The sequence below is a fragment of the Hippocampus comes genome, unplaced genomic scaffold (genome assembly GCF_001891065.2).
Source record: "Hippocampus comes isolate QL1 unplaced genomic scaffold, H_comes_QL1_v1.1 scaffold68, whole genome shotgun sequence".
NCBI lineage: Eukaryota > Metazoa > Chordata > Actinopteri > Syngnathiformes > Syngnathidae > Hippocampus > Hippocampus comes.
Window position 1 is genome coordinate 1,462,077 of NW_017805625.1, and position 20,266 is coordinate 1,482,342.

The 20,266-nt window shown below is 42.7% G+C and overlaps 2 protein-coding genes across 13 annotated transcripts in view; both read left to right on the plus strand.

Annotated features, from left to right (window-relative positions):
- The window catches only part of cita (citron rho-interacting serine/threonine kinase a), a 32,243-nt gene extending 17,847 nt beyond the window's left edge, over nucleotides 1–14,396 (plus strand). For 2 of the 12 annotated variants that reach the window (XM_019881227.1, XM_019881230.1), the window contains exons 26-50: nucleotides 179–372; nucleotides 440–575; nucleotides 708–812; nucleotides 1,330–1,470; nucleotides 1,638–1,745; nucleotides 2,638–2,833; nucleotides 3,026–3,187; nucleotides 3,840–3,863; nucleotides 4,176–4,313; nucleotides 4,580–4,760; nucleotides 4,889–4,980; nucleotides 5,069–5,173; nucleotides 5,270–5,439; nucleotides 5,735–5,779; nucleotides 6,648–6,728; nucleotides 6,827–6,962; nucleotides 7,155–7,294; nucleotides 7,402–7,494; nucleotides 7,578–7,686; nucleotides 7,804–7,932; nucleotides 8,097–8,177; nucleotides 8,274–8,352; nucleotides 8,559–8,741; nucleotides 10,378–10,765; nucleotides 12,419–14,396. In XM_019881227.1, the coding sequence (XP_019736786.1) occupies nucleotides 179–372; nucleotides 440–575; nucleotides 708–812; nucleotides 1,330–1,470; nucleotides 1,638–1,745; nucleotides 2,638–2,833; nucleotides 3,026–3,187; nucleotides 3,840–3,863; nucleotides 4,176–4,313; nucleotides 4,580–4,760; nucleotides 4,889–4,980; nucleotides 5,069–5,173; nucleotides 5,270–5,439; nucleotides 5,735–5,779; nucleotides 6,648–6,728; nucleotides 6,827–6,962; nucleotides 7,155–7,294; nucleotides 7,402–7,494; nucleotides 7,578–7,686; nucleotides 7,804–7,932; nucleotides 8,097–8,177; nucleotides 8,274–8,352; nucleotides 8,559–8,741; nucleotides 10,378–10,765; nucleotides 12,419–12,442 (3,240 nt within the window). In that variant the 3' untranslated portion in view covers nucleotides 12,443–14,396. Of the gene's footprint in view, nucleotides 1–178; nucleotides 373–439; nucleotides 576–707; nucleotides 813–1,329; nucleotides 1,471–1,637; nucleotides 1,746–2,637; nucleotides 2,834–3,025; nucleotides 3,188–3,839; nucleotides 3,864–4,175; nucleotides 4,314–4,579; nucleotides 4,761–4,888; nucleotides 4,981–5,068; nucleotides 5,174–5,269; nucleotides 5,440–5,734; nucleotides 5,780–6,647; nucleotides 6,729–6,826; nucleotides 6,963–7,154; nucleotides 7,295–7,401; nucleotides 7,495–7,577; nucleotides 7,687–7,803; nucleotides 7,933–8,096; nucleotides 8,178–8,273; nucleotides 8,353–8,558; nucleotides 8,742–9,179; nucleotides 9,276–10,377; nucleotides 10,766–12,418 lie in introns of those variants that run through there. The other 10 variants (XM_019881228.1, XM_019881231.1, XM_019881233.1 and 7 more) reach the window with 7 other exon arrangements.
- Nucleotides 14,397–16,720: 2,324 nt separating this feature from the next.
- Nucleotides 16,721–19,686, plus strand: myl2a (myosin, light chain 2a, regulatory, cardiac, slow). Its single transcript, XM_019880445.1, has 7 exons — nucleotides 16,721–16,825; nucleotides 17,246–17,338; nucleotides 18,448–18,523; nucleotides 18,842–18,946; nucleotides 19,039–19,117; nucleotides 19,202–19,250; nucleotides 19,320–19,686. Exons 1-7 carry the CDS (start codon nucleotides 16,823–16,825, stop codon nucleotides 19,422–19,424), a joined length of 510 nt encoding a protein of 169 aa, XP_019736004.1. The 5' UTR covers nucleotides 16,721–16,822; the 3' UTR covers nucleotides 19,425–19,686.
- Nucleotides 19,687–20,266: the final 580 nt, after the last annotated feature.

The following is a 20,266-nucleotide window of genomic DNA, read 5'->3' on the forward strand; positions in this document are numbered from 1 at the left end:
TTACCAAACACAATTTTCAGTGTAAAGTATATGTATCTATTAGTTAGAAAGACGATTCCAAACAAATCGGGGCTGAGACTTTTCTGTCACCGGAAATGTCGGCGGGCCAGCAAACAAGTTTTTCCAAATTTATGTGAATGACAGTCTCCTCAATCTGCCATTTTATTTACGTTCCTAGAACATTGAGACACTGAAGACGACATGTAGCATGTTGGAGGAGCAAGTGGTGGAGCTCGAGTCCCTGAATGACGAGCTGCTGGAGAAGGAGCGGCAGTGGGAGGCTTGGAGAGGTGCCCTGGAGGATGAAAAGAGCCAGGCCGAAAGACGCACCAGGGAACTGCAGAGACTGCTGGATAATGAAAAACAAAACAGGTAATGTTGAAACAGTCTTCAATGTATCAGGACTGTGATGAATAGTTTGTTACTGTGCTTTTCACAGGTTACGGGCCGACCAGCGCAGTACAGAATCCCGCCAGGCGGTCGAACTAGCTGTCAAAGAGCACAAGGCTGAGATATTGGCACTGCAGCAGGCCTTGAAGGAGCAGAGACTCAAAGCTGAAAGTCTGTCAGATACCGTGAGTTGAACTGCATTCATATTTCAGATTCAAGTTGAATGTAACCTCTAGTTATGTGAGATTACACCATAATCATCCAATGCAGTCATTTTTGTAAAATTCTGCCAATGCTGATTACTCTTGTTTACACAGCTCAATGACCTGGAGAAGAAGCATGCCATGTTGGAGATGAACGCTCGCAGCTTGCAGCAGAAATTGGAAACTGAGAGGGAGTTGAAACAGAGGCTGATGGAAGAGGTAGGAAGTAAATTAGATTAGCAAGACATTGTCCACTCAAATGAAATGTATTTCAATTTCAGAACACCACCAATTCCATCTCTCAAATTTCTAAGCTTCTTCTCCCCATTCGCCACTACAAAAGTGTTAGGAAATGCCTATTAGAACAGCTGAACTTGATTTGGGGTTATGCAAAGGCACATTACATGGTGGCAGCTGTGTGCTGACTCCCATCCAACTTGGATTTGAATGTGACTAGTTAATTCTAAACACAGCCACATCCATAGTTACATTATCTCAGTTGTTTATTTTTCTTTCCCTCCCTAAATTAAAAAAAATGAAATCACAGATAGCAGATTATAGAACACGTTTTTTTTGCAGATTCATTTTTATCATGTCTCAAAAACTTGCCATTTGAAGATGGTTGGATAGACTTTATATCCACTGAATAGGAAGGTGTTATATATGTTTTTTATTTATTTTTTATTTTATTAGCACATTTTTTTCAATGACGGTTTGTGTGATGGTATTTTCACAGCAAGGGAAGCTGCAGCAGCAGATGGATCTCCAAAAGAGCCACATTTTCCGTCTGACCCAGGGTCTACAGGATGCACTAGACCAGACCGATATGCTCAAGACTGAGAGGACCGATTTGGAATACCAGCTGGAGAATATACAGGTGCTCAATTGCAATATCCTGGCAATTGAATGAGATGCTGTTTGGGGACCTTCATGACTGATATTCGAAATTCAAATGATTCCTGGGAGATCTAATGTAGAGCTAAATAAGAAAAGTGTTCTCAGTGAAGTCCTCAAAGGGTTATACATTTCAGCCTTATTTTGCAGGCTGTATATTCCCATGAGAAGGTGAAGATGGAGGGCACCATCTCACAGCAGACCAAACTCATTGACTTCCTCCAGGCCAAAATGGACCAGCCCTCCAAGAAAAAGAAGGTCAGAAATAAATATTTAATGGCCATACATCCTAATAAACGGTTAAAATTAGCTTGAGCACATAGATGGAAGTGAGGTTACCGTTAAAATAATGTAACATTCCCTGTCCTGTATATTGTACACAAGTGAGCTAAAACTACTGGGGCACCTGGCTGATACGGCTCTACAATGTAATACAATACAACGATGTAGCGCATTTCACAACAGCTGCAGCTGTTGCAATTACAAAACACAAATTACTGATACTAACACATAAGCAGTAGACGCCAGAAAACAATAGAACAGTGTCAGTCTCATGTATGGTCGAAAGTCGAAAGCCACTCGAGGAAGCCTCTGTTTCATAGCTTTTGTAGTCTGCTTTCGAGCAGTGGTTCTCAACAGTTGTCATCTTGTCACCCTTGGGCCCGCAACTTCTTATTGTTGCAAAGTCACGACCCACTTTTATAGTAGTTAAGAACAATGAATCTTTTTGTTTGTTTGTTTGTTTGTTTGTTTGTTTGTTTGTTTTTTAAATAGCCTCTGAAAATACATTTACAACAACGTACATTTTTAAACGGCGTTTCAAATGAGTTTGACATACCGTCAAAAGCATATGGCTAACTCTGATGTCTGCTAGCCAAAGGCTGAGCTGCACCGTGTTTATTTACAGAGAAGTTCGTGACTAGTGACTGACCCAATATTGTATATTTTACGTGGGTATTTGGTACACATTTATACTGTTCTGAAAAACCCAGAATAAAAATACTGTCTGTGACCCACCAGTTGACAATCACTAATTTGAGTCTAAGGTCAAGGCTCTGTTTTTGTAGAGGGGACAAAGGGGAACAGCGCAATTGACAAAATGTTGTCTCATGATATAAATTGAATCATCTCTCCGTGTTCCCTCTGCAAGCAGGGTATTTTTGGTCGACGGCGTGAAGATGTAGGCACTACAACTAATGGGGCATTGACTCCTCAACCCCAGCCGGCAGTTCCCTTGCAGTACAGCGACATGAAGCTTGCTTTAGAGAAGGAGCGCTCAAGGTGTGGAGAGCTGGAAGAGGCTCTTCAGAAGATGAGAATAGAGCTACGATCCCTAAGAGAAGAGGGTACGTTGTAACAGTCCATGTACAGTAGCAGTCAGTGCCTGTCAGCTATTCATACAAGCTCTTCGTAACACAATGTTTTTGTCTAGAGTAAGTGAGACAACTTTTTCAAATGCATCCCTTCACTTGAGTGTGGAGTGTCTCCAGATTTATACTTCCACTGACTTTTTTATTTTATTTTTTCTGAAAATACAGCCGCTCATTTCAAAGCGCAGGATCACATGGCTACTTCCACGCCAGCCCAGGCTCGCCATCAAATCCTCATGTCGGCCATTGTCAAGTCCCCAGAACATCAACCCAACCCTTGTGGGCTGCTTAACCCTTCAACCCGCTCAAAGGAGACGTCCACGCCTGAAGGTGACACACACATGCATATACACTCGGTCTGCGTTAGATAAATCTTCAAGATCAGTTTGTCGACTTAGTCTCACTCATGTGTTTCCTATCACTGTCAACAAAATGGGCCCTTTGTTTGTTTTTCTTTCTTTCTTCTGTCAGTCTGTCTAAGGCAGGATTAGGTCTTAAATTACGTTGGATAACTATGCTCCGGACCTTGTAAATCTGAAACACAAACTACCGTTAAAAAGAAAAAAAAGTTGTGTTTCAGTTTTTAGCCGCTGTGCTTTTATCCAGCCAATATTGTAATCCTGCCTGGGCCTGTCTCGCAAGGGAAAGATAATGGATGAAACTGGTTTTAATGTATGTAGACTTTCCTCTTCTGAAAGGACCAAATTTATCTCGTCGCACCAATCTGCTCGAACTGTTCTATTTCTAAAGTTTCCTAATGACTTCTGAAGAATCCTCCTATTTTAGCAATATAATGAAAAGTGGACAGATCAAGAGGACGTGCTCTGATCCTATCAGATACACGATGCTCAAGTGACAAGTCCATTGCCTTTCTTTGTGATTCAGGCCTCAACCTGTGTGTGTATGTGTGTGTGTGTCACTTTCACATAGCTATTGTTAGACTGCTATCTCCTTTCTGTCTCTTTCCTCTTATTCCTTGCAGAAAAGAGGAGGGTCACCTTTGAAAGTAAGTTAGCAGTCACCCATTCCTTTCTTACGTCTTCTCCAAAGAGGTGTGCACCTCAATTCATGTTTTTTGGACCTCCATACTTAATCATTTATGCATTCCATTCTGACTGGCATGCAGAGTGGCATTTTCAGCGGCTCACACGCAAACATCTGAGTATTTTCACCCAAAAAAATAAAATGTCTTTTTTATTTTGTCATTTTCACCATGCAAACAGTGAAAAAATAAATCTTGTGAGATGTTGCTGCTCTCCAGTATCACAAAATCTCAATTTCTGCTGACAGCTCTTTTCCCCATATTCTTACATTGCAGAGTTTGGTCGTCGCGTGAAGGAGCGAATGCACCACAACATTCCCCATCGCTTCACTGTGGGTCTCAACATGAGGGCTGCCAAATGTGCCGTCTGCTTGGACACTGTGCATTTTGGACGCCAGGCTGCCACTTGTCTGGGTTTGTCTCCTCTGTTTACAGAGAACGACGGGTGGTATTTCAGCGAGGGATTTATTGGCTACTCTTATCAAAATTGATAACCATCCTCTTTGAAACCCATCCACCGCATAATCTCACATGGACGTTTTTGGGATTGTAACCAGGCCTATTTGGAAAATATGTTAGAGTGTCAAAAAATAACATTTATTTTGTTCCAGAATTTACCATGAATAATCTTTATACCGGTAATTAATTATAATTGTGTGTGTGTGTGTGTCATTCTGTAGAGTGCCACACTCTTTGCCATCCCAAATGCTCACCATGCCTTCCAGCCACTTGTGGCCTGCCAGCTGAATATGCCACCCACTTCTCTGAGGCTTTATGTCGAGAGAAAGCAAGTTCCCCTGGACTACAGGTTAAGGAAGCTAGTGGACATGTTCGCTTGGAGGGATGGATGAAGCAGCCAAGGTTAATGGTTCACTCTTCCTGACATACTGGGCCATGGACAATGAATGTACCATGATGTGAAATTTGATATTAATCCTAAAGTTCTGAACTGATATTTGAATCCTTATTATTTTTCGTGTTTTACATAGAAATGGCAAGCGTGGTCAGCAGGGCTGGGAGACGAAATATGTGGTTCTTGATGGAACCAAAATATCAATCTACGACACGGAGCCAAGAGAAGGTCCAAAAATATTTTGGGGAAGATATGATAGAGACATCAGAGCAAAGTCAGTATCCAGTGCAAAACTAATTTGACATGTCGTTTTTAGACTGTGTCAATGCGGAGGAAGAGTTTGAGCTTTGTCTTCCTGATGGAGAGGTAACTGTTCATGGAGCTGTTGGAGCCTCTGAGCTCATCAACACTGCAAAGTCAGGTCAGCAGTTCATTGCCAGCTAATTGTCCCGCACTCTGAAGTATATCCACCTACCCGAGATTTGTCGGTCCACGTTTTCCGTGTGTTTGCTTCCAGACATCCCATACATTCTGAAGCTGGAGTCACACCCCCACACCACTTGTTGGCCAGGCCAGTCTCTCTACTTCATGGCTCCCAGTTTCCCGGACAAACAGCGCTGGGTGGCTGTACTGGAGTCTGTGGTGGCTGGTAGCCGTGGCTCTAAAGACAAAGGGGATTCAGACGCCGTAAGCGCTCAAGCTTTTGTCTGTGTCATTTCTAAAAATACATATTTTATGGCCATGTCAAATTGTAATGGAACTCAAGGGAAGTGTGTACTGTTTGTTGCGGTTGAAGTCAGCGTTACTAAATGCTCCCAACATTAGCCAGTGCCTTCATTTCTTCTTTCTCCTCTTCCGTCTTTCTCTCTCTTTGCATGTTGTCACCAACCACATCTTCTCTTTGTGTGTTTTGATCGTCCTTGTTAATGTCATTATGTGCTGTGTGTATCCCCATTCGACGCGTTTGCGTGGACCATTATAGGCAGGTGTTTCTAAAAGACAGAAGAACCTGTCACCCCTGGTTCAGGTACAGTAAGAAGCTGCACGAATGCTTGGGCTTCAGTGATCAACTGGCTGAGCATGTAGTTGCTGTACCTGTCCATGCATAGAACACTATCACAGCTCTGTGCAGGATAACGCAGAACCAGGCTGTTAAATGGTTCCGTGGTCGCTGTTTTAAAGTGGCCAAATGTGCACATAAAAAAGACTGTGCCAAATGCATGGGTCTGTTTGGAACTCTATACTTTTGGCCGTTAGCATGCTGTGCTATGCATGCGCCTGCAAGAGCCATGCTGCTTCAGCTCTTTCACTGAAATACACTTACACGTTCTTTGCCACCTTATTGTGCTTCGGAAAGAAGAAAAGCTATTTGTGCTCGGTTGGCATTTGCTACCAGAGCTCCGAACCAAAATATATATATGAAGGTATTTTTAGGAGATTTCCATATAGTTGCCTTGCCTCCCACACCTCTTCAACTGTCATGGTCCCCTTCGCAGTGCAGCATGCTCAGATGATTCATTTCCCCCTATTGCTGTTATAGATGCCGCTGTGACGCTTTTGCGTTCACCAAAGGAACAGTTACATATAAATAGTCTCATGAATAATTGAAGTACTGAAAATTGGAAGCGCCCCGACAACCGCATTTGTTTGCATAAATTACAATTGTATAGGGGTATTTGGTAATGCCGGTGATATATGTAAAATGTGACTCATTATTGTTTGTTAAGGCTACCATCTCATCTGTGGCAGCATGTTCTCCAACATTAATTGGGTTTTGCTGTATGTATTTCTGTATGAAGGTGATGTTTGAGAGCTGGCTGACATTCTTGATAAACATCTTTTGATGCCCGCCCCATTTTTTTCTCGTCACATCTTGTACTTTGCTGTCCTTACAGAAACTTCTGGGCAACTCTTTACTGAAGCTGGAGGGCGACGACCGCCTGGACATCAATTGCACTCTGCCTCTCACTGACCAGGTTCTGCCATAAACATTTAGTGCAAGCTTGTCGTTAGGCGGCTTCGCCATCCCGCCTGCAGGTTTTACAGCTACGGCCGTCCTTGTGACTCACCTTAGATTGTGCTGGTCGGCTCTGAGGAAGGATTGTATGCGCTGAACGTCATAAAGAACTCCTTAACCCACATTCCGGGCCTGACCGCCGTATTCCAGATTCAGATCCTGAGGGAGCTCGACAAGCTGTTGATGATCACTGGTTAGTCAGTGAAGCCATTCAGAAATGTTAATTCTTCTAATTGTCCCGTCCCCCCCAGTACGGTAACCTTTATTACCAAGTCATAGAGGTTTTCATTAATCATGCCCATGCTTCCCTTCATGTTTTAACTCTTTCAATATCCATTTCATATCCCGCAATATAAAGCGCATTTGTATGGAATGTGTGTTCCAGGAGAGGATCGGGCCCTGTGTTTGGTGGAGATCAAGAAGGTGAAACAGTCTTTATCACAATCCCATCTCCCAGCTCCACCTGACCTCAACCCCTTCATCTTCGAGACAGTGAAAGGGTGCCATCTATTCTCCTCTGGAAAGGTCAGTTAGATGACTTTTGTCAGATGGAGTAAAATCATCAGTTTGCAAAGATGAGCATTACCCCCCCAAAATTGTATTTTATTTTATTTTTTTCCCCTCCTTCACAGATTGACAATGGGATCTGTATCTGTGCTGCTATGCCCAATAAGATTACAATTCTGCGACTTAATGAAAGCCTCAACAAGTTCTGTATCAGAAAGGTAAGCGGCGCATACAGCCGAAGCTATGTTTAATTCTAGCAATGATGTGGGTGATATTGTTCAACTTTTGACTTGATTTACAGGAAATTGAGACCTCAGAGCCTTGCAGCTGTATCCACTTCACTGGCTACAGTATTATCATTGGCACCAACAAATTCTATGAAATTGAAATGAAGCAGTACGTGCTAGAAGGTTTGTCATCCGCCATGGCCTCTCGTCTACATTCGAGTGCTCTTGATATTAAATCGATTGCGCGTTCACTTCAACCTGACTGAGCCGCTTGACTAATGCGTGCGTCCATCCCCGCAGAGTTCCTGGATAAAAACGACGTGACGTTAGCCTCTGCTGTGTTTGCCGCATCCTCCCACAGCTTCCCCATCTCCATCATTCAGGTCACCACGGCTCCTCAGAAGGAGGAATACCTGCTCTGTTTCCATGGTGAGATGTTCTTTTCTGTGTGCCAGCGAAGGTGCCACAATGCCAATGCAGTAAAGCAAATCTCTTCACTTTCTCTCACCTGCTGCTGACACGTAAAATGTTCCCACCAACTTAAAAGAAGTGCTGATTTATTTTGACTTGACAAGAAAATGTTTTTATTGCAGAGTTTGGCGTGTTTGTGGACGCATACGGCCGCAGGAGTCGGACTGATGATATCAAGTGGAGCCGCCTGCCTCTGTCATTTGGTCAGTGAATCTTCATTGGATTATAATATTGCATTTTCTGTACTATTTCCGAAATCAGCATGCCATGTGATATTCAATGAGAGTTTGACCTTTCAGCCTACAGAGAGCCATACCTTTTTGTGACCTACTTCAACTCTCTGGATGTGATTGAGATCCAGGGACATTCTGCTTTAGGGTAAGCTTATTTTTAGAGACCGATGGGATTCTTGTTGTTGGTTGATGGCAAACGCACACAACCACACAGTACATAGGCTAATCCAGTGAATGCTATTAGGTACTGTATTAAGGTTTAGCTACTGTAATTTAGACCACACTGAGGGAATGTTTTTTCATATTTCTGCGAAAACCAATGTACGGAGCTTCTTTCTCTACTCTTTTCAGGTCCCACTCATACGCTCACCTGGACATCCCAAACCCACGTTACCTTGGCCCAGCCATCTCCTCCGGCGCCATTTACTTGGCGTCATCATATCAGAACAAATTGAGAGTAATTTGCTGTAAGGGCAACTTGATTCAGAACCAGGATGGCGGAGGAGACTTGCAACATTGCGGCTCCGGACGCAGGTGAGGACTTTGTTTTCACTCAGGGTATGGACTGCACTTTTTTTTCCTCCTTCAGCATTTTGTTTTTGTGCAAATGATGCAATGTCCTCATTCCAAATAAATTTTTGTGATTGATTGAGCCACTTCAGCTTCAAGCTAGATTTGGGTATTTGTTTCATCTGACGGGAGGGGAAAAAAAAACATTTAATTTATCTATCAGGGAGATCTTTTGATTGCCGAAGGAAAAAAAACTAAATCTTTAGTCAGTCTCTTGTTTTGGGTGTGGCGTTTGTCATTCACTTCTTGTTGGTGAGGGTTGGTCTGCTGACACCACTGATGGAGCTGGCACGGCAGGGCACAGGTTGGCCTGCACAGTTGGTGATGGTTAAGTTTGGCCTTAGTATTTAAAAAAAAAAAAAAAAATTATCAGTGAGAGCTGCATTTTCTTTTGTTTTGCAGGAGGAAGAGATCATTTTTTATATGTAATAAATCATGAGATAATTTAAATATGTAAATGTTGAAGGGGAGTTAATAAAGACTACATATGTGATTTTACGTCATGTGATTGTGGTCTATTACAATATGATGCTTGTTTTTGAGGAGTCAAACATAGTGCGTAGTGGTACACTCGGCTGACTTGCAGCTAGCGTGGGATTAAGTCCCGCTCAGTGAATGTAGGCATGCATGTTGTTGTGAATGCGAGTGGTCTCTGTGTGGCCTGCACTCGACTGGCAACCAGTCCGGACCAGTCTGCCTTTTGCCCACAGTCAGCTAGTATAAGAGCCAGCTTCCCTGCCACTGAACAGGATATGCAGTAGAAAATGGGTGGATGGGTGCTTGGGCTTCTGATGAAGTTAGCACTGGAAAAAAAAATGTGCTGATGTCGAAAATGGGCTTTGATGTCTGCCCGGAGCTTATCTGCTACTTTCCAAAGCCATTTGTATTGTATCTTTGACTCAGTTTAGCAACCTGAGTCCTGCATTGGCATACAAACAAATAGATTTTTGAGACTTTTTTAGAGGCGAATTTTGCTTTTAAGTGTATTACATAACCATTGTTCCCTGATTACTGTTTATTAACCGATTGTTTGATTAGTTTTGTTTATTGCTAAAAACAGCTTAACAACAATTAGGCAATATCACATGAGAGGGACTGAGACAGAAACCACAGAATAATTACTGCTGAGAGGATGTGGGCAATTACAGTTTACGAATGGATCGAAATGATTCATTTTAGTTTGACTTCCCCTCTCAAAAAGATGTATTTTTTTAAATGTCACAGAAACCTGGCATTTGAACAGGGGTGTGTAGACTTTTTATATTTATGCTACACTAGTGGCGAAAGTGCAGAACGACTCACTCACAGACACATTTTTTTTTTTTAGAAAAAGGCACATAAAATCTTTATGCAAATTCCACGATTTATTAGTGGGCAGGCATTCCACAGAAACCTAAACACAAGCAATGAAAAAGTACATTTTTCATAAAATGTCCCCTCGTGGAGCACTACCACAAAGCGGTGGATGAGTTATTTGGTTTCCCTTTACAACATCTGCCGAGTAGAACACAAAGCATTCCATTTTTCTGTAGAATTGGTAGCCTTGACTCGTCACCCAGGGCGCGCTTCCTTTTGTTCCTTTCCTCCTTCTCCCTGACAGCCCAAACAAACGCGGGCCTCCTTCCTACAACGAGCACATCTCCAAAAGGCTGGCAGGCAACCCCCTTGTCCACGGGGAGCCTGGCACACCCCACCGCTACCGAGAGGCCCGCACCGAGTTTCGGCGTGACAAGTCCCCCAGCCGTCCTCTGGAGAGAGAAAAGTCTCCCGGCAGGATGCTGGAGAACCGGATCATCGCATCTCCCGGCAGAGCCATGGCCGACCCTCGATTAGAGCGCTCCCCGGCAAGGGCCATGGCCGACCCCCGAATGGAGCGCTCCCCGGGGCGCGTGATGGATGTGCGCAGGGAGAGGTCACCGGGTCGATTCGAGGAGCGCCAGAGGCTTCATACTGGTTCTGGACGTACGCCCATCAACCCCGTTGCCAAGGTCAGTTGATCGCTTTAAATTTAGTCTCGGCCCATTTTCATCTCCTTTACCATACCATGTGGAGAAAAAAAAATTATACATAAAGAAGTACCTGGGATTGAATGCCTGGAATCTAACCCCCCTAAAAAAAAAAACCATCAAAAATCGTCCTTGTAATTGAATGAGTGAACTCATTCAAATTTTCATGAGACAAGGCACTTTTTTTTTTTTTTTTTGCATGAGAAAAATATCATCGGACACCACCAGAAAAAAAATATCCGTTCCCTGAAATAATGAGCATCTCAATGTCAATTTGCTCACAAAATGTAGTCACAAAATCTACCTTCTCTGCGTGAGCCGTGGGCCTGTTAGTTGAACACCGTTGACGGAATGGCAACAGGTTGATACACAGGTTAATGGTACCTTCTGCCACCTTGCGGAAGAGCATTTCATTGTGCTGCTTGTCACTATTCTGCCATGGCATCGGTAAACCAAGATACTGTACATTATTTGTGGTAACTATTACCCCATCAATACATTTCCATTTACATGTCACTTGAGCTCTTGCAGCACCCAAAAGTTAATGGCGCAGTGGTTGCAAATCATGGCAGTTGTAGACGTTTCTGTTTGACTTCAGGTGCTGTTGAGAATCTATTTTCACTCGGAGTGATGGTGGGTGGACGGTGGCACAATGACAATATTGAGCATAGTAATTTACGAGTCAATGCAGCGTAAACATGATGAAGAGCGTTCTTTAAAAGTGGCTTCTTTGCAGTCTTTTGGAACGAGCCAGAAGCTCTTTCCAGTATTTATGCTAATTTAATCTGTCTCCTGGCGGCAGCTTGGTATTTACGATGAATATTTACGAATAGTCTTCTCATGTTTGCAAGAAAGCACCCGTGTGTATCAGCCAAAAACGCTAGATTATTTACTGCTTCGCCCCCTGTGTCCAACTGTGAAGAAACTAGGGTACCAAAATGTGTGTCTGTGGTTGTTGTTGTTCACTAATGGATTTCATTTATTACTAACAATCTCGAGACAAACTATACTCGGGGTCATACAAATTGGATTTCAGACCACCAAAATTCTCATTAACTGTAGTATGTACAGTTATGTTGTGAGAAATACACGGTTCTTTGCAAAAGTATTCACACCCTTGGATATTTTTAAACCAATTTCGTTACATTACAACCTTTCATTTAAATCATTTTTGGACTTGTGAGGATAAAGCAGATTGGAAAATGGATCGATGGATACATGAGAAAATGTGTTGAATGAAAATTTGGCATTTGCAAATATGCATATTCATCCCTTTGTTAATGGGTGGCTCCCTAAAGAGCCCTGATGCCACCCATTACCTTCAAAAGTTACATCGTGAAATCTATTTGTGGGCGGTCTGAAAGTGTTCAAAGTGATCTTTCAGTGTACACGCACGTTTCATGAAAGGCCACGTGACAGCTGCCCACCAAAACTTGAATCAGAGCGGCAGCATAGAGATCGAAGGCAACGCTGGAGGAGCTGCAGTGTTCCACAGCAGAGGCTGGAGTCATTTCCGTTATTTCTCATGGTTTAAAAACAAAATAGTTTTAGAACCTGAACAAATTGGAGGTTGGCCAGATGAGAATGGGTTCCTTCACTATATTGCTAATATTTTCTCTTGACTCTGTTGGATAGGTATGGGACCAGTCGTCTGTTTAGGAGCCTCTTCTCCGACAGCGAGGAGGTCCTTCTTCGGGAAAGGCAGAAGAGGACCAAATCGGAGAGAATGTCACCAAGTCACAAGGAACCACTGCCACGCATTTGTTTTGATTGGCATCCAAGTAGGCAACCCCACCCAAAAAACAACAAATAGCTTTCGGAAATAAGTGGCCATTGTTCGGGGAATAAACCGATATCCTAAATGCCATCTGAACAACTTTTCAAGCAGGGTGTTTTTACTGTGTTTTGGGGTAGCTCTCCCTTTCAGTTCAATGACGTTTAAAAGAAAAGAAACTAAACTTAATGCAATTATGCTCGAAAAGCTCAGCTGTAGCAATGCAAACTCTCACGTGGATTGCCGAAATATTAACAGAACCAGTTACAGGTCGAAAGAAGAAAAAAAAAAACACACACGGGCTCTGTCACGGCCTACGTAGCATTTAGTTTTTCGGAGCATCTGCGACTGTCAACACACAATCATTAAGAGCTACTTACAATCATTCACTACTAAATTTCTGTTTGACTTCACCATATTGGTACTGGTTAGTGAATCCGTGTATTTAAAAAAAACAAACAAACAAAAAAAAAATCTGAACTAAGTCAATAAAGCCGCAAAGCAGAGGCTTGTCTTCCTGGAGATAGGTGAGAATTAAAAAAAAAAAGTGCACTAGCCGCAATGCCGTGCAGCAGGACCTTTCTAATCCTTCAGAATGCTATCTGACTGTAAATAGACAAGACATAATTTTCTATACATATATATAAATATATATTGAGAAGGAATTTCAAGGCTGGATAAGCCATGTCTATTTTTGTTAAAGGAAAAAAGTGATAACATGTTCTCTTGAATGTCTAATGAGTATTCTTTTAATATGTGCAAATGTCTCTAAAAGTGAGTGATTGCATTCTGGCTCTGACTAGTGTAGTGCCTCCATTTGTCAATGGGAAGCCTCCATTACAAAAAAAAAAAAGAAGGAGATGAAAGCAGCATTGTTTGACTTTCCCATCCCGTCGATAAAATCCAAATTAGTGAAAGTAGTGGCTGAAAATAATTTGGTTCACCCTAGTTTGGAATCAACTAGTGTATTTTCCTCTGCTTCTGCCTCGTTTGGTTTCTGTTTAAATTCCACCATTCAGCAAATGACGAGGGGAAAAAAAACACCTTTTCACATTCTGAGTTCTGTGTTTTTAAAGGCAGTCCTGATTGTGTAAAATGCCAGTATAGCACTCAAATGAAATCGATTTTGGATTCTTTGTTGTGCTTCGTTTTGATTTGTGTAAATCCTAATGTGACCTGTGACATAAGTTACATTGTGTTGACACAAAATAGATGCTGTATTTGATGTGTTTTGACAAGAGTCAATCACTGAACATGAAGACTTCTCAACTTCATGACGCTTTGATAGTTTTCAATGTACAAGCTTCCTTGAATGTATTGAAGTTGATCCATTTGGTCGAAAAGGTTTTTTTAAGCAATTAATGAAACCAAATGCACACATTTCCTGCTGATCAGAATACAGTGAAGCTCCGTTATATACGTGGGATTGGTCAGAGCCCTGCCAGGCGTAACAAATGTACACAACAGACACCCCAACCTCCTCCTAAAAAAACAGGACTTACATGTAAATGAAACTCCTCAACTCTCCTCAACTGCAACATAGTTCCGTGATGACCCCCAAAGCAATACTTTTATCGCATCACTACTGCTATTGCTATGGCCTGAGTACCGAAACGAATAATGAAGTGAATTCCCAAATGCAGGACGTCCGGGTTTTCACTGTTTAAAAACCAATTGTTTAGCCATCCTTGTTTTATTTTGATACTTTTAAGTTGTACATTTCATTTAACTGCTTCGATGCTGGATATGATATCGATGTTTGCTAACAACCAATGTTTTATTCCAGTTCCCCTGTGCAGATTTGGTCACACAATATTAAATATATCTATTGACTTTGAACATGATAGTTGTTCGTCTGTGTGTGCCCTGCGATTGACTGGCGACCGGTTCAGGGTGTCCCCCGCCTACTGCCCGACGGAGACAGCTGGGATAGGCTCCAGCCTCCCCGCGACCCTTGTGAGGATAAAGCGGATTGGAAAATGGATGGATGGACTTTCAACATTCGTGTGCGTATTTCCGACATTGCCTCGCTTGGGCTTCCTTGATCGTCTCAAGGCTTTAATGGCCGGCAGTAATGTTACCATTTGTCCACGTCCATTAAGTTTCAAGAGGTCGTTCTATTTTTAGGCACACACGTACATCCCAGCGCTCAGCCTGTAGGGATACAATGGCCCGTCATTCCAGCCACAGTAGCTGCTTTGGCTGCTCACAAAGCACAAAGGGAGGGGCTGCTTTCAACAATAGCATGTAACCCCCCCCCCCCAACCCCTCCCCCCAGTCTCCTTCGGGTAACAATAACTGTGACCTGGCTGTTCACATTATGCTTGCGATATGACACCCCTGACATCTGCCGCGAGGCCATCAAACTGCGTTTTATTTGACAGCGACTGTCGGGAGCGCCTCTCTCGATATAGCTCGCGCACACGTGGTGTCCACTCGTCATCCTGGCTCATTCTCACACACTGTCACTTTTCTTGACCTGGGAACCTTGACTCAATCTGAGAGGACCTGTTAATGAAGCGTGCTCACATTGTAAGGACGTGTTTATTTAGCTGCACATATTTGAACGGCTACTTGTGATGTCGCAGAGCTCGTTGGTGACAGCGAGCATGTGTCTCATGCCTCCGTTGTCTTGTTCTGTTCTGGGGTTTCCAAATACAGTGGTTTTCAAAATTTTTTCACCAAGTGCCGTTGCACCAAATAACGTAGTTAGCTCTGTAAGCCCAAAAAATTAAGCCACTGTCAGAGCAGTTTGAATATAAAACAGCAAAATACAAGAAAGAATGGAATGAAATCATATTGGCATTACATTTCATGAGTACAGAGCAATAAAATGCCGTTAACAAGTACAAGCTGTCCGAGAGACATAAAACAATTACCAAAGGGGGGGGAGAAAGAACGTGAAGCCTGACAGGTTGCCGAAATGTGCCCCGATTTCTCAGATGAAAAAGAATAACAAGAAAGGGGGAGGGGGAAACAAACAGCCCCAAACTGTGCTCCTGGAAGAGAGGAGCTCAGTTTAAAATTGTTTTTAAAAAAATATGGAATAAATATGTAAATCCAAGGGTGCTGAGCCGCAAGTATGCGTTGGTGTTAAGTACATTTCTGGCATGAGTAGCACAAATGAACATGTAAAATGTGCCAAATCGTCACTGTCTGCGACAAACAGCTTTTTGGGGGTATTGGCTCTTGTTTGGTGTTCTTTCATGTATGGAATGCTTGAAGTCAAGTCAGCTTTTATTGTCAAATATGCTCTATGTGTAACATACAGCACAGATGAAATTACGTTCCTCTCTCAACCACAGTGCAAACATGTAGTGCATTGAACACACACAGCTAAAATTTACATTAAAATTCCATAAGACATAAAGTCTTCTGTAACAAGGAAGAAAACGGGACAGAATGTCACTTTTAGTCTTTGAACAAACGACCGAGTCCGTCACCAGACTGTGGATGAACCAAACACTTGCACAATAGGCTGGCGCCTCTTTCTCGTGCTGTTCAGTAGCCTGGGCACACAGTGCTACAGGATGCCATTCCTCTTCTCAACAACTAGTCTAAAAATGGGGCATCATTTTAGATGGAAACAAACGAGCTTTCCAACTGGGTAAATATTTGTTGGCAAGGAGAACCAAAGTTTATTTTTATTTATTTTTTTAAACCAAAACACTCACCCAAGCTTATTGTTTTGCGACTGTCATCCATACAACAATACATTGGAGCTTTGACGTCTAATGTATGTGTCGGAATACGCTTAAACCCAATTTTATCTTACTTCCAATTGCATTTGGCCCATCTGGGTGGTAATAGCGGGCTCTAAAATGAACCAACATCATCCACAAAATGATTTGAGTTTACTGAATACAGTGGCAGATTGTGTCCACGGCAAATGATTCTGCGAAACAAATCCATGCGTAACAGTCACAGATGACATAGTAAAGCCAGTGTTCCGTGGACACCGAGGGTGAGACTTTAACCTTCGCTCTGCTTTGGATATTCTAATCATGTTATTCAGCTGTCTGCTAACAGTGACAAAAGCAAATCTTGCGGCGGTGTGTTTGTGTGCGCAAGGGAAGAGCGCACATGAAATAGTATGTGGCCGACAAAGCGCGTCGAAGCATCGTTTACCTGTCACTTCCTAAAGTGGACATCGTTTATAAATATCATCCAGTGGAGATGACAGCTGGGAGGCTACAAAAGGCCACCCACCTTCTCTTCATTGTTCACTGGCATCATTGTTGCTCTCACCTCCCAGCTGCTCAACCATGGTAAGTCACCCTGTGTATGTTAAGAGACAAGAGATGCTGCCTTGAAGTGCGCAGACTTTTTTGTTTCCTTCTCAAATTGAACCGCACGACATTTTTTTGTGGGGGGATTACTCAAAAATGATTATTTGGCATAATGCTTTTGAGCGATATATTGCTACCTTTTTATCACCCTAAAATTGCTTTTAAGTCGCATTATCTTAATGGCATCATTGCCATGGTATATGTATTGTTATTTCATATTATTCACTGCAGTAAAAAAATACATCATCAAAAAGTATTTTGGACTGTTTTTTTACAATAACAAGAATGATGATAATATTATGCCTTGCTATGAGCCTTTGCGACCAAAGCGGGATGCATCCTACCTCTAGCCCAGGTCATGATATTCATCATTATGAATTCCTTACCTTTGTTCCACAGGCGCCCAAAAAACCCAAGAAGAGAACAGGAGAGGGAGCCAATTCCAACGTGTTCTCCATGTTTGAGCAGGCCCAGATTCAGGAATTCAAGGAGGTAAGTTTAAACTGCACAACCTGAAACCAACGGGGTGAATGGAAAAGATTACGCTTCTATCACACACAGATCCTTAAAATTACTTTCCTGCTTTGTGGAAGGAAGTGTTATATAAATATATTATCTCACCAAGTTGGATGACCACATTTGACCGTCTTTGTCATATCGGTTCAAGGGCGTAATCAGAAATTTGTCGGCAGGGCGTGCGGCTTGACACACAAGTACTTTTGCATGCTTGTAAACCCCTCTGCAACTGAGAAGACATTGTTTGTCATACTATCGGCAGTCAGGGTTTCACGTAATAAAAATGTTCAACACACTCATAAAACAAGCAGGATAAAGTCTAAATCAATGGCAACATTTTGCTTCGCTTAATTTACTCGATAATACCATATTATTTGCCGTGACTTTTCTTTTGCCTACCCTTGCATAGTCTACTTCTATCTCATGCGTCGATTTGTTCGCTAATAGCCAATCAGTGTGATCAATTGTCATAAGCAATGATAAACAATGGCTTCTCAGCCACGTTATTTACCTGGTATGAGTGTCATGATTTTAACTGACTGCAAAAATCAAAGGTTCTTTACTTTAGACAGATTCTATTAGAGTTTGCAATTAGATGAATTGTAAGATTGTTTTTTTTTTTTTAAAAAATGCAATTCATCTCAATGAATTGTGGTCAAGGGATCCAAGAATACTAAACCCATGTGAAAATGATAGAAAAGTCACAAGTGTCACAATTTTCCCCTAGATGAGGGGTGGCCAGAGAGTCCCCTGATCACCACGTAGCTCCGCCCCTGCCGTGTTTGGACCACAAACACCTGTCGGCATTTCAGTCCATCTCAGCCTTAACAGCAGCTCCCTGCTCGCATGCGCTCGGCCAAATATTCAGACGGGTGTCATCGGCGATTAGGTTGCACACCAAATGCTTCTCATGTGCCGCATGCCAAATTTAAACCCCATCCCCTGGGCTTCAGACCTCAACAGCCGTGGGCCACAATGGAGATCATCGTGTGTTTAGTTTTTTTTTCAACAATCTCGCGCGTGTGTGTGTGTGTGTGTGTGTGTGTGTGTGTGTGTGTGTGTGTGTGTGTGTGTGTGCACCTCAGGCATTTACCATCATGGACCAGAACAGAGACGGCTTCATCGACAAGAATGACCTGAGGGACACTTTTGCAGCGGTCGGTGCGTTTACATACTTTATCCTTTTGGTGATGTGTTAAGATTTAAACACACACACACACACACATACACACACACACACACACACACACACACACACACAAAAAACATGATATGATAGCTTTTCATCGGTCAGGGAGCCGAATTTAGTCATCTAAGTCAAAATGGATTCCACACACCTCACCGTAAAGCAGCAGAGCCTGATTGTTCTGATGATAAACACAATTTTACAAATATTATAATTAATAGAGATAAATGATAAGTAACAGAGTAAATTATTATACAATATCTACTTAAGTGTCCTTGTGTTTGGTGCTATAGGTCGCCTGAATGTGAAACAGGAAGAGCTCGACGAGATGCTCAAAGAAGCTCCGGGCCCAATCAACTTTACCGTCTTTCTTACTATGTTTGGGGAGAAACTGAAAGGTAGCGATTTAAAAAAAAAAGAACATCATTTTTTGCATGTCAAATTGACTCTAACCAGTCTGTGTGATGCGTGTGTCCGTCCATGTGAAAAGGTGCTGATCCAGAAGAGACCATTCTCAATGCGTTCAAAGTGTTTGACCCTGAGGGGAAAGGAGTGCTGAGGAAGGACTAGTAAGTGCTGACAAACTCGTGTGCATCGATGGTACACAGTAGGGGGGAAAAAAGTGCATTCCTTCATGTCTCCGCTGTCCACAGTGTGACACAGATGCTGACAACACAAGCCGACCGGTTCAGCCCCGAAGAGGTAACCCGCCGGTCCACGTTGCGACAGGTGAAGGAGCGGGATGAAAATGTGTTCTTTTGTGTACCGTAGATGGAGCAGATGTTCGCTGCCTTCCCTCCAGATGTGGCGGGCAACCTAGACTACAAGAACCTGGTGCACATCATCACCCACGGCGAGGAGAAGGACCAGGAGTGAATGTCCAGTGCGGGGACACGTGGAGAGAAATGGACTGTGATTCATTCATGCAGCGGCCATGCTGTTGTCGTCGTTTCTGTTCTACAAGCTCACGGAAAAGGTTCAAGATAAGAGCGACACAAAAACGGACTGATCCCCCCCGACAACAACCGTTAACATGCATTTCCGATTAGCCACATACATTTCTCCTTTTTATTGCTTACAATGAAAATATCCATCCAGCCGGTGGTTGTTTGTCAAATAAAAGTTTTCAGAGAAATCGTTTCTGAATCTGTTTCTTGAAATGTGGAAAAAGTGAGCCGGACACCGGAAGAATTTGAAAGGACTACGGAGGAATACTTCATTAATAATAACATTTTAGCAGCTTTGCAATGAAGTGGCCCACTTTTTTTTTCTGTCAATTCTTTCTAAATTCCTGCCATACACATTGATGGAATAAATTCAGGGCCACAAGGTTATTGCCGCTACCAGTTTCACACCATGTTAGGTAGTGAATGTGCTTGGGGTTGGAGAAATTCCACAGAGATCAAGATGAAACCTTCATGCCTTCATTGACATTGTGTGCCTCTATGTGTGTGTGTGTTGCATGCTGGCATCAAAATGTTTGTCTCCTGACGCAGAGGGGCTTTGGCGAGACAAAAGCCTGTTGTTATTTTAGTGCAGTGATGTGAGGAGGGTAACGTTATACTAAGAGCACGGGTGCAAAATCTCACAATGGGATACCACCCACTCATCCATGTCACCGTTTACCTGCCATACTCAAAAAGAAAGTGCATTTTTAAAGGATGTTTTTTCTTTTTCCTCACGTTGTTCTTTTTCGAACTTCTAGGGTAGTTTCAGAG

Excerpts from the sequence above, each read along its gene's own strand:
- myl2a (XM_019880445.1), top strand. Across the intron at positions 18,524-18,841 it reads GGACACTTTTGCAGCGGTCG|GTCGCCTGAATGTGAAACAG; the intron begins GTGCGTTTACAT and ends TTGGTGCTATAG. Across the intron at positions 19,251-19,319 it reads ACCGGTTCAGCCCCGAAGAG|ATGGAGCAGATGTTCGCTGC; the intron begins GTAACCCGCCGG and ends TGTGTACCGTAG.